At 55.8% G+C, this 13,148-nt stretch overlaps 1 protein-coding gene across 4 annotated transcripts in view; it reads right to left on the bottom strand.

The window, feature by feature from the left end:
- The window catches only part of UBA7 (ubiquitin like modifier activating enzyme 7), a 68,579-nt gene that overhangs the window by 46,159 nt on the left and 9,272 nt on the right, over nt 1–13,148 (bottom strand). For all 4 annotated transcript variants that reach the window (XM_054035411.1, XM_054035412.1, XM_054035413.1 and 1 more), the window contains 2 exons: nt 2,426–2,560; nt 2,089–2,247 (listed from right to left, as the gene is read on the bottom strand). In XM_054035411.1, the coding sequence (XP_053891386.1) occupies nt 2,089–2,247; nt 2,426–2,560 (294 nt within the window). The remainder of the gene's footprint in view (nt 1–2,088; nt 2,248–2,425; nt 2,561–13,148) is intronic.

Raw genomic sequence — 13,148 nt, 5'->3', positions numbered from 1 at the left:
CGTGGGAACCCCCCGCCGAGCGCCGCAGCCTGCCCCCCGCCGTGCCGAGCGCCGCCGGACCCCCCCCAGCGCCGAGCCCCGCGCTGCCCCCCCGCCGAGCGCCACTGGAACCCCCCCCAGAGCGCCGCCCCCCCGTGGAGCGCTGCACGCAGGAGCCCGCCCCCCCGCCGTGCTGAGCGCCGCCGAACCCCCCCCCAGCGCCGAGCCCCGCGCTGCCCCCTCCGCCGGAGCCCGCCCCCCGCCAAGCGCCGCCGGAACCCCCCCCAGAGCACCGCACACCGGAGCCCGCCTCCCCGCCGTGCCGAGTGCCGCCGGACCCCCAGCGCCGAGCCCCGCGTTGCCCCCCCCCCCGAGCGCCGCCGGAACCCCCCCCCCAGAGCACCGCCGGAGCCCGCCGAGCGCTGCGCCGCGCCGCCGGAGCGCCCACCCCTGCAGAATGCCGCGCCGCGCTCCCCCTGCCGCCCCTTACCAGGTGCCCCCCCAAGCATGTGCTTGGGTGCCTGCTGCCTGGAGCCGGCCCTGCTTTGGCGGCAGCTCCTTCGAATCAGGCCCTGCGGTGCCTAAAGCCGGCCCTGGCGTTGCAGATGTAAGAGGACTGTTAGCCCCTTATTAAAGCTGAGTGAGGTGTTTTGGTTGCTAGCTCCCAGTACCAAAAGGAAGGGGAAGGGTCGATGGGAAATCAGGACCCTGAGACTGACAGTCCCCAGGGGCAATGGGGAGAAGCCAATGCTCCAGGTCAGCTTGATTGACAGGGCGGGCAGGCTAATGAGGGAGTCAGGAGTGCAGAGTGGTCCCATCCTCCAGTGAACTGGGGATGCCTGGAACAGAGTGGGGCTGAACTAAGGAGAGAGCCGGGGACCAGGCTGAGCTGGGAGCAGAGCCATGCCAGCCGAAGCCAGAGGGGCCAGAGGAGCAGCCCAGGGGACTGGAGGCAGAGCAGCAGCAGTGCTGGGGCTGAAGCTGGGGCAGTTCGGAGCCATGTGCAGGAAGCAGCTGGGGAGAGCGAAGCGGGGGGGATCCTGGGCAGAAGACCCAGTGCAGGGAAGAGTTGGGAGGGGGATCATAACCCTGATGGGGGGCTGACACTAGGAAGAAGGGCCCTGCAACCTAGAGCCTGAGGGTGTGTGGCCCCTGCCAGAGCAAGTGTCCAACCCACAGCATCCCTGCAGCACAGCCAGGGCCTGGGCAGGAGGCCTGGGCCGTATGAGGAACAGACTGTGAACTTCCCTTACCCTCCGGAGATGGCTGGTTATGGTGGTCCCATGCCACAGAGTGGGGTGATGGGTTTTCCTTTCACCTTTCCTGTTTTTTCCTTATTTTTTAATTGATTGCTGTTTAATAAATTGTATTTACTTTGAACTTTATGTAATGATTAGTGAGTCAGGGAAGCATCCAGTGCAGAGAGCACCCCGGAGTGGGGACACCCTAGCCCCTGCCCTAGGTGACCACAACAAGGTTGGGAGTTGAGCCCCCCCAGGAATCCTGAGCCCAGCCTTGTTGGGGTTATGAGGATTCTGCCACACATGAGAGTAGAAGGGGTGTTCTCGAGGTCAGGCAGGCCTCTGGGTAAAGGGAATGAGAGGGAGGATCCATTTCACTGGGGTGGTGTATAAGCCAGGAAAGTTCCCCACAATAGCAGGATCAATCCCCCGCTTACACACAGCTGGGGGGAGACCAGGACTGGGGTAGAAGGTGGCTGCCAGGGAGCGAGCTTCTCCCAGACATGAGTCCCAGCCTAACCCAGCCTCCTTCTGCCCCAGCTGCACCTCCCATCCCCCAGGAGACCAACTCTAGGGCGTTCCTTGAATTCACCCACAAAGGTGGGCTGCAGCTGAAGTCTGGCTTGGATCGGGACGCCACCTGGTGGCTGTGTCAGGAACCCAGTGGTTTTGGTCCACGTTGGCATGTGGCAACACCCAAGGACATATCAGGCACAAGGTCTGAGTGTCTGGAAACCCGCCTCCTACCCCTCCCCCACTTCCCAAGCACTTGCTGTGGCCCTGCCCCTCCCCAAGCCAGCAGCCAGGCCTCAGGCTCACCCTGCCCTGCACTCCCCTCCCCCCGTGGGCCCCCAACCTGGCCACGCACCTTCAGCACCTCCTGGGCAGCCAGGCCTCCAAGGAAGGCGGCCATGGGGCTCAGCTCCCCTGCGCTCACATGGGCAAACGTCCGCACTAGACCCTCATCCAGCAGCTCCTGGTGCGCGGTCAGGCCTCGTGCCAGCTCCAGCAGCCTCTGCGCATCCGCCTGCAGGGACAGGCATGGGTCAGGTGGGGGCGAGGCAGGACCCAGGCAGGGGCGGCGCACAGGCAGGGCACAGGTGCAAGTTGGGTCCAGGCAGGGATAGGGTGCAAGTGGGGGAAGGGTGCAGGTAGGGGGCACGAGGCCAGAAGGTGGCTGACTCCCAGGCAAGGGCCCTCCTCACCTGGGCTCTGGGCCGGGGCAGCCGTCCCATCTCAGCAGCGAAGGCGTGCAGTGCCCGGAAGGCCAGGTGCAAGCTGTGCCCTCGGTCGTCCATGGCTTTGATCTTTGGCTTGGCCAGGGAGGCTCTCAGGGGCTCCTGCAGGCAGAGATCAGAGTCTGGGGTGGTGTTGCCCATGCAGCTGGGTACAGGCTGGGACGCACCTCCCACAGAGCAAGGCAGCTGGGTACAGGCAGGGCTAGGCTACTCTGCCCCATGACAGGCTCTTGGCATGGTGCTTCCAGGCTTTGAGAGCCATGCCAGGGCCTGGACTCATGCCTAGCAGCAGGACATGGTGCCAGGCCCACACACCAATGCCCCAAAGAGCTGTTGGGCCGAGATCTGGCACAGAATGGTCCCCCCACCTCCGCCAGGGCCCCCGGATGCAGATAGGTGATGGGCCCATCTGGGGGCTGTTATAAATGGCTACCATTCGAGCTACTGATGGGGGGCGGGGGCTTGTCTGCTGCTTCTGCCAGATGTGTGTGTGTGACTGGGCAAGGCCAATATGGTGTCAGAGCGCAGGGTGAGCATCTGGCAGAGCCGACAGGTCTCGGTTTGTCTGTGTTCGTCTCTTGCCATTGCAGATTAGACCCTGGCCCATATAACCACTGTTCACTGCCCTGGAGTTATGTGGAGCGCCAGGAACAGGTTGGGGAAATCTAGGCAGAAAACTGGCCTTGGTCCTTACACAGCCCCTCCCCCCATCACTTCTACACAAACTGGTCAAGTTTTCAAATTTGTTCTTCCACCTTTGGGGCCCATGTGCGCCTGCTGGCCGCTGTGCCCACTTCCCACTGAGCCCATTGCCCACTGAGCCTGCTGTGCCCACTCCCCACTGCGCCCGTTGAGCCCACTCCCCACTGAGCCCACTGCCCAATGAGCCCACTCCCTTCTGTGCCCACTCCACCCACTGAGCCTGCTGTGCCCACTCCCTGCTGTGCTCGCTCCCCCCTACACCCGCTACCTGTGAATCTGCTGCCCAGTGTCTCCTCAGGCCTCACCCTCCCTGGAGTTCCACTGCAGAACAGCCCCCGCACCTCAGTTCCCCATGTTAACACCACAGCAATCCCGGTTTCTAGCCATGGGGAACAGGGCTGATTTCCAGAGGGCACTGCCCACTCACTGTCCCAGCGCCCAGCCTCAGGAATACCCCACGGTGCACACAGCCTGAGTGGGGCACCTAGACTCTCTGTGCCAAGAATGGGGGGGATCAGAGCGGGATCCCCAAAAGCCAGTATGCTGGGTGGGTCATGCTAAGCCCCACCCCTCACAGAGTTCAGCACCTAACTCCCCAGAGCAGGGAGACATTAGGTTCAGCCTGGTGATCCATGAACGGGGACTCCTCTGGAGTCAGGCAGCTCCATACACAGCGGCGGGTGAGACCCACCTTGTAGTCCTGGGGTTAGTGCACTGTTCAAACCCTTCTGACCGGGGGGGGGGGGGGAGGAGGGGGCTGGGATCTCCCCACCCTGGGTCTGTGGCTCTAGCCATTAGGCAAGCAGTTACAAGGTGGATGGTGCCCCATCTCCTCTCCTCCAGCCAGCCTCTGGTGGGGCCTGATCTAGCGCACAGCCTCTGAGCACACTGACCAGATCGGGCCCACATGCCCCATGAGCATTGCCCCCATCTGCCTGGTTTGCAAATTGTTCTGGTGCGTTGGTGGGACGCTGACACCCAGATGCTGGAGCATGGCAGCAGTGCGCCCGTGCCACGTGGAACCGGGGGCACCGCTGGAGCATTGACCTGACAATGTGGTGCCGACTGAGCTCAGGTGCCTGCAGCGTTTGGTGGGAGTTTGGGGAACTGCAGCGGAGCCTAAAATTGGGACATCAGCACCGAGCCCTTTGCGAATCAAGCCCTAAGTCTCCATAAAGAGGAACAAAGAGGACGAGAGAATTACAGACCAGTCAGCCTCTCTTTGCTCCTTGGAACAAATGAACAAACCAGCCGGTTGTGAGCACCCTCAGGATGATCGGGGCTAAGGCATCACCAGCAGGCATTGGTCAAGAACAAATCATGGCAAACCAGCCTTCCTGCTTCGTCGGGGTTGCTGGTCCGGTGGACAGGAGAGGAGCAGTAGAACTGATGTACAGTAACTCCAAACAAAGTATCAGAGGCAGGGCCGGCTCTGGCTTTTTGGCTGCCCCAAGCAAAAAAACCAAACCAAACCAAACCAAAAACCCAGTGATCTGTGCGCCGGAGCGCAGGTGCAGGGGGACCGGCTAGCGGGGGGAAGGGGGAGGGAGCGGGCAGGAGAGAGAGAGAAGGGGGGCGGCCAGGGCTACAGCGGGGCACTGCCACGCAGCCCCTTCCGCCGCGCCGCCTGCTGGGAGGGCTCCACTCCGGTCGGCGGGGAGGGAAGGACGAGGACTGCCCTGCCAGGCTTGCTGCAGGGTGCTCCCGTCCTCCGCACCGCTGCCCCCTACAGGGCAGCCAGAGCAGAACAAACAAACAAAAAAAGCGGCCGTGATGCCCTAGGATTGGGCGGAATGCCGCCTCGTTCAATCTGCCGTCCCAAGCACCAGCTTGCTCGGCTGGTGCCTGGAGCCGGCCCTGATCAGAGGGGTAGCCGTGTTAGTCTGGATCTGTAAAAAGCAACAGAGGGTCCTGTGGCACCTTTAAGACTAACAGATGTATTGGAGCATAAGCTTTCGTGGGTGAATGCCCACTTTGTCAGACGCATTGCCATTACATGCATCTGACAAAGTGGGCATTCACCCATGAAAGCTTATGCTTCAATACATCTGTTAGTCTTAAAGGTGCCACAGGACCCTCTGTTGCTCCTCACTTAAAGTCGTCCCGGTTAACGTTGTTTCGTTGTTACGTTGCCGATCAATTAGGGAACATGCTCATTTAAAGTTGTGCAATGCTCCCTTCTAACGTTGTTTGGCAGCCGCCTGCTTTGTCCACTGCTTGCAGGAAGAGCAGCCCGTTGCAGCTACCTGGTGGGGGCTTGTAACCAGGGTGGACCGGCAGCCCCCCCATCAGCTCTCCCTATCAGCTCCCCATTCCCTTAAGTTCCCTGTGCTGCAGCCACCCAGCAGGCTATCAATAGGAAGTTCAGCTCTCCCTCCCCCCACTGCCATGTCCTGCTCCTGCCCTCTGCCTTGGAGCTGCTCCCAGAGACTCCTGCTTGCTGTGCAAGGGGGAGGAAGGGGGAGCTAATGTCAGGGTGTCCCCCCTCCCCCCTGCTCCTTCACCCCGCTTACCCCTTCTCCATATAGAGCAGGAAGGGGACACAGACGAAGAGAGACAGAGAGAGCTTGGGGCAGCAGCTGCTGTCTCAACTTCCTGATCCACTTAAAAAGACAATGCACTTAAGAGTGGGTCAGCTTACTTAAAGGGGCAGTGTGCATTTCTCTCTCTCCCCCAAACACAAGGTGTGTGTCTGTCTCTGTCTGCTATGCTGTCTCCCCTCCCTCGTGTTCGTGCTGCCTTGATGAGAGGCTACTTTAACAACGTGTTAACCCTTGAAGGCTCAGCCAAGTGCTAGTTCATCATTTAGCAGCAAGGCATTCCCTGCGAAATATCCCTCCCTTTTCCACCCTCTAACTTCACCACCTCAACCAAGCTTCACAATCATCATAGCTGTGAACAGTATTAAATTGTTTGTTTAAAACATATAGTGTGTGTATATCTATATAATATATAGTTTTTTGTCAGGTGAAAAAAATTTCCCTGGAACCTAAGCCCTCCCCCCCCCCAACACCCCATTTACATTAATTTTTATGGGAAACTGGATTTGCTTAACATCGTTTCGCTTAAAGTCGCATTTTTCAGAAACATAACTACGTTATGCAAGGAGTTACTGTATCTTGACTTTAGTAAGACTTTCGACCCAGTCCCCCATGACATTCTCATAAGCAAACTAGGAGAAAGTGGTCTAGATCAGGGGTGGGCAAACTTTTTGGCCCGAGGGCCACATCTGGATGGGGAAATTGCATGCAGGGGCATGATTGTAGGGCTGGGGCACAGGGTTGGGGTGCAGGACGGAGTGCAGGTTGTGAGAGGCGGTGAGGTGTGCAGGAAAGTGCTCAGGGCAAGGGGTTGGGGCGCAGGAGAGATGTGGGGTGTATGAGGGGTCTCAGGGCAGGGGTTTGGGGTGCAGGAGGGATGCGGCAGGGGGCTCAGGGCAGGGGGTTGGGGTGCAGGGTGGGTTTGGGGTGTGGACTCCAGCCCGGCTCTGCTTATCTTGAGCGGCTCCGGGGTGGCAGCAGCATTCAGTGGGGCTAAGGCAGGCTCCCTGCCTGCCCTGGCCCCGTGCCACTCCCGGAAGCGGCCGCCACCACGTCCCTGTGGCCCCTGGGGGAGGAGGAGTAGAGGGCTCCACATGCTGCCCTCGACTGCAGGTACCTCCTCCGAAGCTCCCATTAGCCGTGGTTTCCCGTTCCCGGCCAATGGGAACTGCGAAGGGCAGTACCCACAGGTGACGGCAGCGCACAGAGCCCTCTGCCCCCCGCTCCCCCAGGGGCTGCAGGGACGTGGTGCCAGCCGCTTCTGGGAGTGGCACAGGGCCAGGCAGGCAGGGAGCCTGCCTTACCCCTGCAGCACCATGGGAGTGCCAATCCTGTGGGCCAGATACGGCCCGTAGTTTGCCACCCTTAGTCTAGATGAAACTACTATAAGGTGGGGGTACAATTGGCTGAAAAGCCATTCTCAAAGAGTAGTTATAGTGGGAGGGTACATCTAATGGGGTCCTGCAATGGTCAGTCCTGCGGCTGGTACTATTCAATGTTTTCATTAATAATGCATAATGGAGTTATTACATTATTAATATGAACTTGGGACTGTATAGATCATTGTTGCCACCACTATTATATATTTGCAGCAAATATTGTACAAAAGTTGTCGTATAAAGTGACTATGGAAAGGTTATAATTTGCTGGGTATGATTATGCTATCTGAATGCTTGTATCATTTTTGTAGTTGAAGTTATGAATATTGGCTAGGTACTTGTATATCAATGTGTTTTGATTCTAAGTAGTCCCACTGAATCGTTTGGTCAGCTTCTTGAGAAATGACTATTCTCAGTAAGTGCCCAATCAAGAAACACTTAACTGACACTGGACTTTGGGAGATGCCAATCCACATCTGAGCTTTCCTGGGAACGTTCAAACTAACATGTAAACAATGGCATCGGCCTGCAAATTAAGTCATGCCTAGACATGTGACTTGCCCATGTGACTCCAGACTCCATCTTGCTACTGTGATTTTCCACACTAAGAACAAAAGGTGTCCTTCAACAGGCAAGAGACTATAAAAGGCTGCTGCATCACCTCCATCTTGTCTTCAATCCTGCTTCTTACTTCTGGAGGTACTTTGCTACAAACTGAAGCTCTGAACAAAGGACTGAATGACCCATCCCAGCTGTGGATGTACTCCAGAGACTTGATTTGAACCTGCAGTTTATTCCATCACTGCTACAAGCCTGAACCAAGAACTTTGCCATTACTGTATGTAATTGATTCCATTTAGCCAATTCTAGCTCTAATCGATATCTTTTTCCTTTTATGAAATAAACTTTTAGATTTTAGATTCTAAAGGATTGGCAACAGCGTGATTCATGGGTAAGATCTGATTTGTATATGGACCTGGACAGGGCAGGCTTTAGGCCAATTCCCCCGATTCCGGCTCCGCGCCAAAGAGGGCCCCGCGCCTGCGCCGAAGAGGGCCCCGCGCTCTAAAGAAGAGTGGCTAACTTAGGCACCTTTTTAATTTTTACTCACCCGGCGGCGCTCCGGGTTTTCAGTGGCACTTCGGCAGCAGGTGCTTCAATCGCTCCGTGTCTTTGGCGGCATCCTTGAGTGCTGCCGAAGACCCAAAGTGCCGCCGGGTGAGTCATCCCTGCCGGGGCCCCGTCAAAACTATTCGAATCGGGCCCCGCACTTCCTAAAGCTGGCCCTGGACCTGGGTCTGGAGCTTGGTCTTGTGGGATCGGGAGAACCTTTTTCCTTGTACTGGGATACTGATTTTCATAACCATTCATCCACATAATGAGCGGCACTGGTGGTGATACTGGGAAACTGGAGTGTCTAAGGAAATTGCTTGTATGACTTATGGTTAGCCAGTGGGGTAAAACCAAAGTCTTCACTGTTTGACTGCTTTGGTTTGTCTTGGTGTGCAAAGGAACCCCAGCCTTGAGCTGTAACTGCCCTGCTCTAAGCAATTTGTCCTGAATTGGTACTTTCGAAAGTATCCCACCTAGGGCAGAAGACTGAGAGGGAACATGATAACAGTTTTCAAGTACATAAAAGGTTGTTACAAAGAGGAGGGAGAAAAACTGTTCTCCTTAACCTCTGAGGGTAGGACAAGAAGCAATGGGCTTAAATTGCAGCAAGGGAGGTTTAGGCTGGACAATAGGAAAAACTTCCCGTCAGGGTGGTTAAGCATTGGAATAAATTGCCCAAAGAGGTTGTGGAGTCTCCATCACTGGAGACTTTTAAGAGTAGGTTGGACACACACCTCTCAGGGACGGTCCATGTAATATATAGCAGGCGGCAGGACTAGATGACCTCATGAGGTCCCTTCCAGACCTGCATTTCCAGGAGTCTGAGTGTTTGTGTGCACCCCACACAAGGCCTGGAGGGATGAAGCAGGTAAGGGGCCAATCAGCTGCTCAGGCTGCCCACGGAGAAGGAGCCAGGATTTCATTACTCTGCTGGGCAAGAGTAGGAAGCTAGCACCCGTGGGGGCTGCAGTCCCTCTCTGGGAGGGGTGTTGGGGCTAGAGCAAGCAGCCTACTCCTGGGAGAAGGGTTTGGAGCTGGTACAGCCAGGGGTAAAGGGGGGCAGATGCTGTAGGAAGGAATCCAGGGAAGGAGCAAGGGCTGCAGGGAGCAGCCAGAGTTGCCAGGTATGGGGCCCCAGACTGGACCCTCGAGTAGCAGGCGGGTTCCTCTGCCAGCCCCTGCAGATATGGTGCCAGAAGACTGCCTGAGGCTGTTTGTGTGGAAGGGCTTTGGCAACCCCAGAAGGAATCCTGTAGGGAGTCAGCCGGAGGCAAAAGGGGCTTCAGGGCGAGCCAGGATAGGGGAAGACACTGCCAGAGGAGGGTGCAATGCCTGGCAGAGCTAATCCCCAAGCGCCCCTTGCAGAGGGGAAGCAGGTGGCTGTAGGAGGGAGCCCAAGGAACCAGCTGGGCTAGACAGGGGCTGCTGGGGAAGGCCGCAGTCCCGACTGGGCAGGGGGAGGAGGGCTGGGAGGCTACAGGACCAGGTAGCCCACAGTCCCTCCCTGGGGGGGGGGGGGGGGAAGTGTTGTGGGGCTGGCAAACCCCAGAGAGGGACAGGGCCAGGAGAGAGCTCAAAGGGAACAGGCCTTGGCAGCTGAGCAGAGGGGCCCTGAGTCAGAACCTGGAGCAGAGAGTAGGCCCGGGGCCCTGCCAGCCACTGAGGAGTGGCACTGGGGCAGTGAAAAGGAGTCTGCCAGGGAGGGAGACTGGTGCCTGGAAGGGAAAGGGCTGGTAGTGGCCTGGCCGGAGGCTGAGTCACCAAGAGGCAGCAGCAGCTTGGGGCGTCGCAGACCCAGCGACAGAGATGGAGGGAGGGAGGGCCTGCGACTGCGGGAAGAGGCTCCACCTAGCAAGCTATTCCCCAGTGACCAGGGGAGGCACCAGCCCAGTGGAGCCCCCGTCACAGGAATGAGACTTTTACCAACATTCAACATACTCACAGGCCTGATGATTAACAGTGGGTGGGGATGGACGCCAACCTCCTGGGGCTGCCCTGACTGACGCTGGGCACTTCGCCCCTGAACAAGAGCATCCACACAGGGGTTCGGAGCAGTGCATGGCCTGGCTTCACACCTTTAGTGTCACACCTTGGAGACATGCCCTTACTAAGACAAGCCTCAGGTTCCTTTAGTTTCACAGGCTTTCCCTGGGGTTCCATGGCACGCCCATAGCAGGGCCTGCAGCCAGTCTGACACAAAGCCCTGTGCTGGTGAAGCAGCAGCGCGAGGGCTCATCTACACTGGAGAAATAGGTTGGTTTAATGACATCAATCAGGCATGTGAAAAATCCATGCCCCCGCCAACGGCAGAGTTAAGCTGTCCCAAGGTAGACAGCACAAGAATCCTTCCATTGACCTAGCTGCCGCTGCTGAAGGAGGTGGATTGTCCACACTGACCAGAGAGCCCCTCCATTGGCACAGGTAGTGTCTACACTGAACACTACAGCAGCATGCTCTAGTGTTTTAAGTGTAGACAAGCCCTTAGCCACACAATCGGAATCCGAGTTGTCAAGCTCTAGATACTAATGGTTAATTTAGCATTATAGTCTGTGTCCTCACTGTTAAGAAAACGTGAGTTTACTGTGGGAGAACTAATATGCATTAGCACAGGGATGGGCAAACTTTTTGGCCCCAGGGCCACATCTGGGTATGGAAAGCGTATGGCAAGCCATGAATGCTCTTGAAATTGGGGGTTGGGGTGCGAGAGGGAGTGAGAGCTCTGGCTAGGGGTGCAGACTCTGGAATAGGGCCAGAAATGAGTTCAGGGTGTGGGAGGGGGCTGTGGGCAGGAGGTTGGGGCGTGGGGGGGGGAGGGATGAGGGCTCTGGCTGGGGGTGTAGGCTCTGGGGATGAGGGTTGGGGGTGCAGGAGGTTGCTCCAGGCTGGGATGAAGGGGTTTGGAGGGGGTCAGGGGTGCAGGCTCTGAGCAGCGCTTACCTCAAGCAGCTCCCAGAAGCAGCGGCATGTCCCCCCTGCAGCTCCTACATGGGAGGTGCAGCCAGGCAACTCTGCACACTGCCCTGTCCGCAGGCTCCACCTCTGCAGCTCCCATTGGCCACATTTCCTGGCCAATGGGAGCTGCGGGGGCAACGCTTGGGGTGGGGGCAGTGTGCGGAGCCCACTAGCTGCCCCTACATGTAGGGACCGGAAAGGGGACATGCTGCTGCTTCTGGGAGCCGCGCGGAGTGACGCAACCCCCAACCCCACTCCCCAGACCCTGCTGCCTGATGGGAGCTCGAGGGCCAGATTAAAACATCTGGAGGGCTGGATGCAGCCCCCGGGCCGTAGTTTGCCCACCTCTGCATTAGCATCTCCCTGTGAAGACCCAGTGCTCTACATGTCCCACTAACAGCTATACAGGTAAAATCAGACAATCTCTATGGAATGAACTCGCACAGGAAAAAGACAAAGGACAAAAACATGTTATCTGCCACTAGTGGGTGAACACTTCTTACACAGCGATCACTCCATGTCTGACCTCTCAGTCCTCGGCCGCACAGGAAATCTGCACAACTCCTTCAAAAGACGAGCCTGTGAGTTTACATTCATAAATTTGCTAGACACTAAAAATTGTCTTAATAAAGAAACTGGATTTATAGCTTATTACAACAATCTGTAACCACTAACCCCCTCTCCCTTTGTGTCCTGTGACTACAGGGGTGTTAATGGGCCACTCTACATTAAATGGTTTCTTACAATATGTGTAACTACTTACGCTAAAACTATCTGTTCAATCTTAAATTTAGCCAGGACATTCTCAATTGGTTTCCAGAGCTGAAGAAGAGCTCTGTGTGGCTCGAAAGCTTGTTTCTTTCCCCAGCAGAAGTTGGTCCAATCAAAGCTATTCTCTCACCCATCTCGTGTCTCTAATATGCTGGGACTGACACAGCTACAACATCACTGCAAACATAGTGGAGACACAGCATTTTAGTTTCTCCAAAAGGCAGCCAATGCAAAGGAGTAACAGCATAATTCACCTTAAAAATCCTTGCTTTCGGCAGTAGAGAGCAGATGATACTGAAATGTATCGTAACACAATATGTAGCATATATAAAACATTACATTAAAATATGCAGGGAAAAGTATAAACAATTCAGCAGAAAAATCAACATTTAGGCATGCAGCAAATGAAATAAGAGTAAAGTGTTAATGTGCATTCCGGTGTTTGCGCGGGGCGGGGGGAAATTACTTACAGAAATAAGGATTTTAATCAATTTTCAGTGATGACAGGAGAGGGAACACATGTTCCTGGAAGTCCCAAATGGGATTGGATGTTACAGGAATTTATGTCCATTTTGGATCATTGGTGTCTTTGGGAGAGGGAACAGAGAAAGTACAAAGCTAGTGCAACCGAAAGGCTCGTGAACAAAAAGGTAAAATTCAAGCCCCCCAAACCGATGTATTTAGTTCATTTAATTCCATGACTTTCCGGCGTAAAACTCGTAATTTTTGAACACTTGTGGCTGCTGATTGCATACTTCTCTCTAGTAACAATGGCAGTAGCAATTTGCCTTTTCAGAAGGGCTTCATACACGATAGTATAATGCCCTATTGGCCAGATTTTTAAAGGCATTTAGGCAGCTAGTGGGATTTTCAAAGGCACGGAGATGCTCTCACCCTTCAGAGATCTGGCCTGGGGTGAATATTTGGGAGCCAAGTGCTACACACCCGTTGAGACGTGAAGAAGCCCCAGGGGGCCGGCTAAAGAAGCAAAGGAACAGTTGAGAAGGCAATCCCCATTGGTGGATCAAAGGAAAGGGAAGAGGTTTGACACCCAAGCAGGAAATCATCCAGCCTTGATGTCCTGAGTCCAAAGAATTAACGTGTGGATTAAAACAAAGGAGAAAAGGATGAAATTTAGAATTAAAACCTAATGTCACCATACAGACAGGAAGTGCTGTTCCAGAAACACTGTGAGCTCTGACTGCTGAAGGTACTAGCGACACATAGTCAGTG

The sequence above is a fragment of the Malaclemys terrapin genome, chromosome 7, assembly GCF_027887155.1.
Source record: "Malaclemys terrapin pileata isolate rMalTer1 chromosome 7, rMalTer1.hap1, whole genome shotgun sequence".
Classification (NCBI taxonomy): Eukaryota; Metazoa; Chordata; order Testudines; family Emydidae; genus Malaclemys; species Malaclemys terrapin.
The sequence above is the reverse complement of the archived record's forward strand: the minus strand, read 5'-3'. Positions and strand labels throughout refer to the sequence as shown.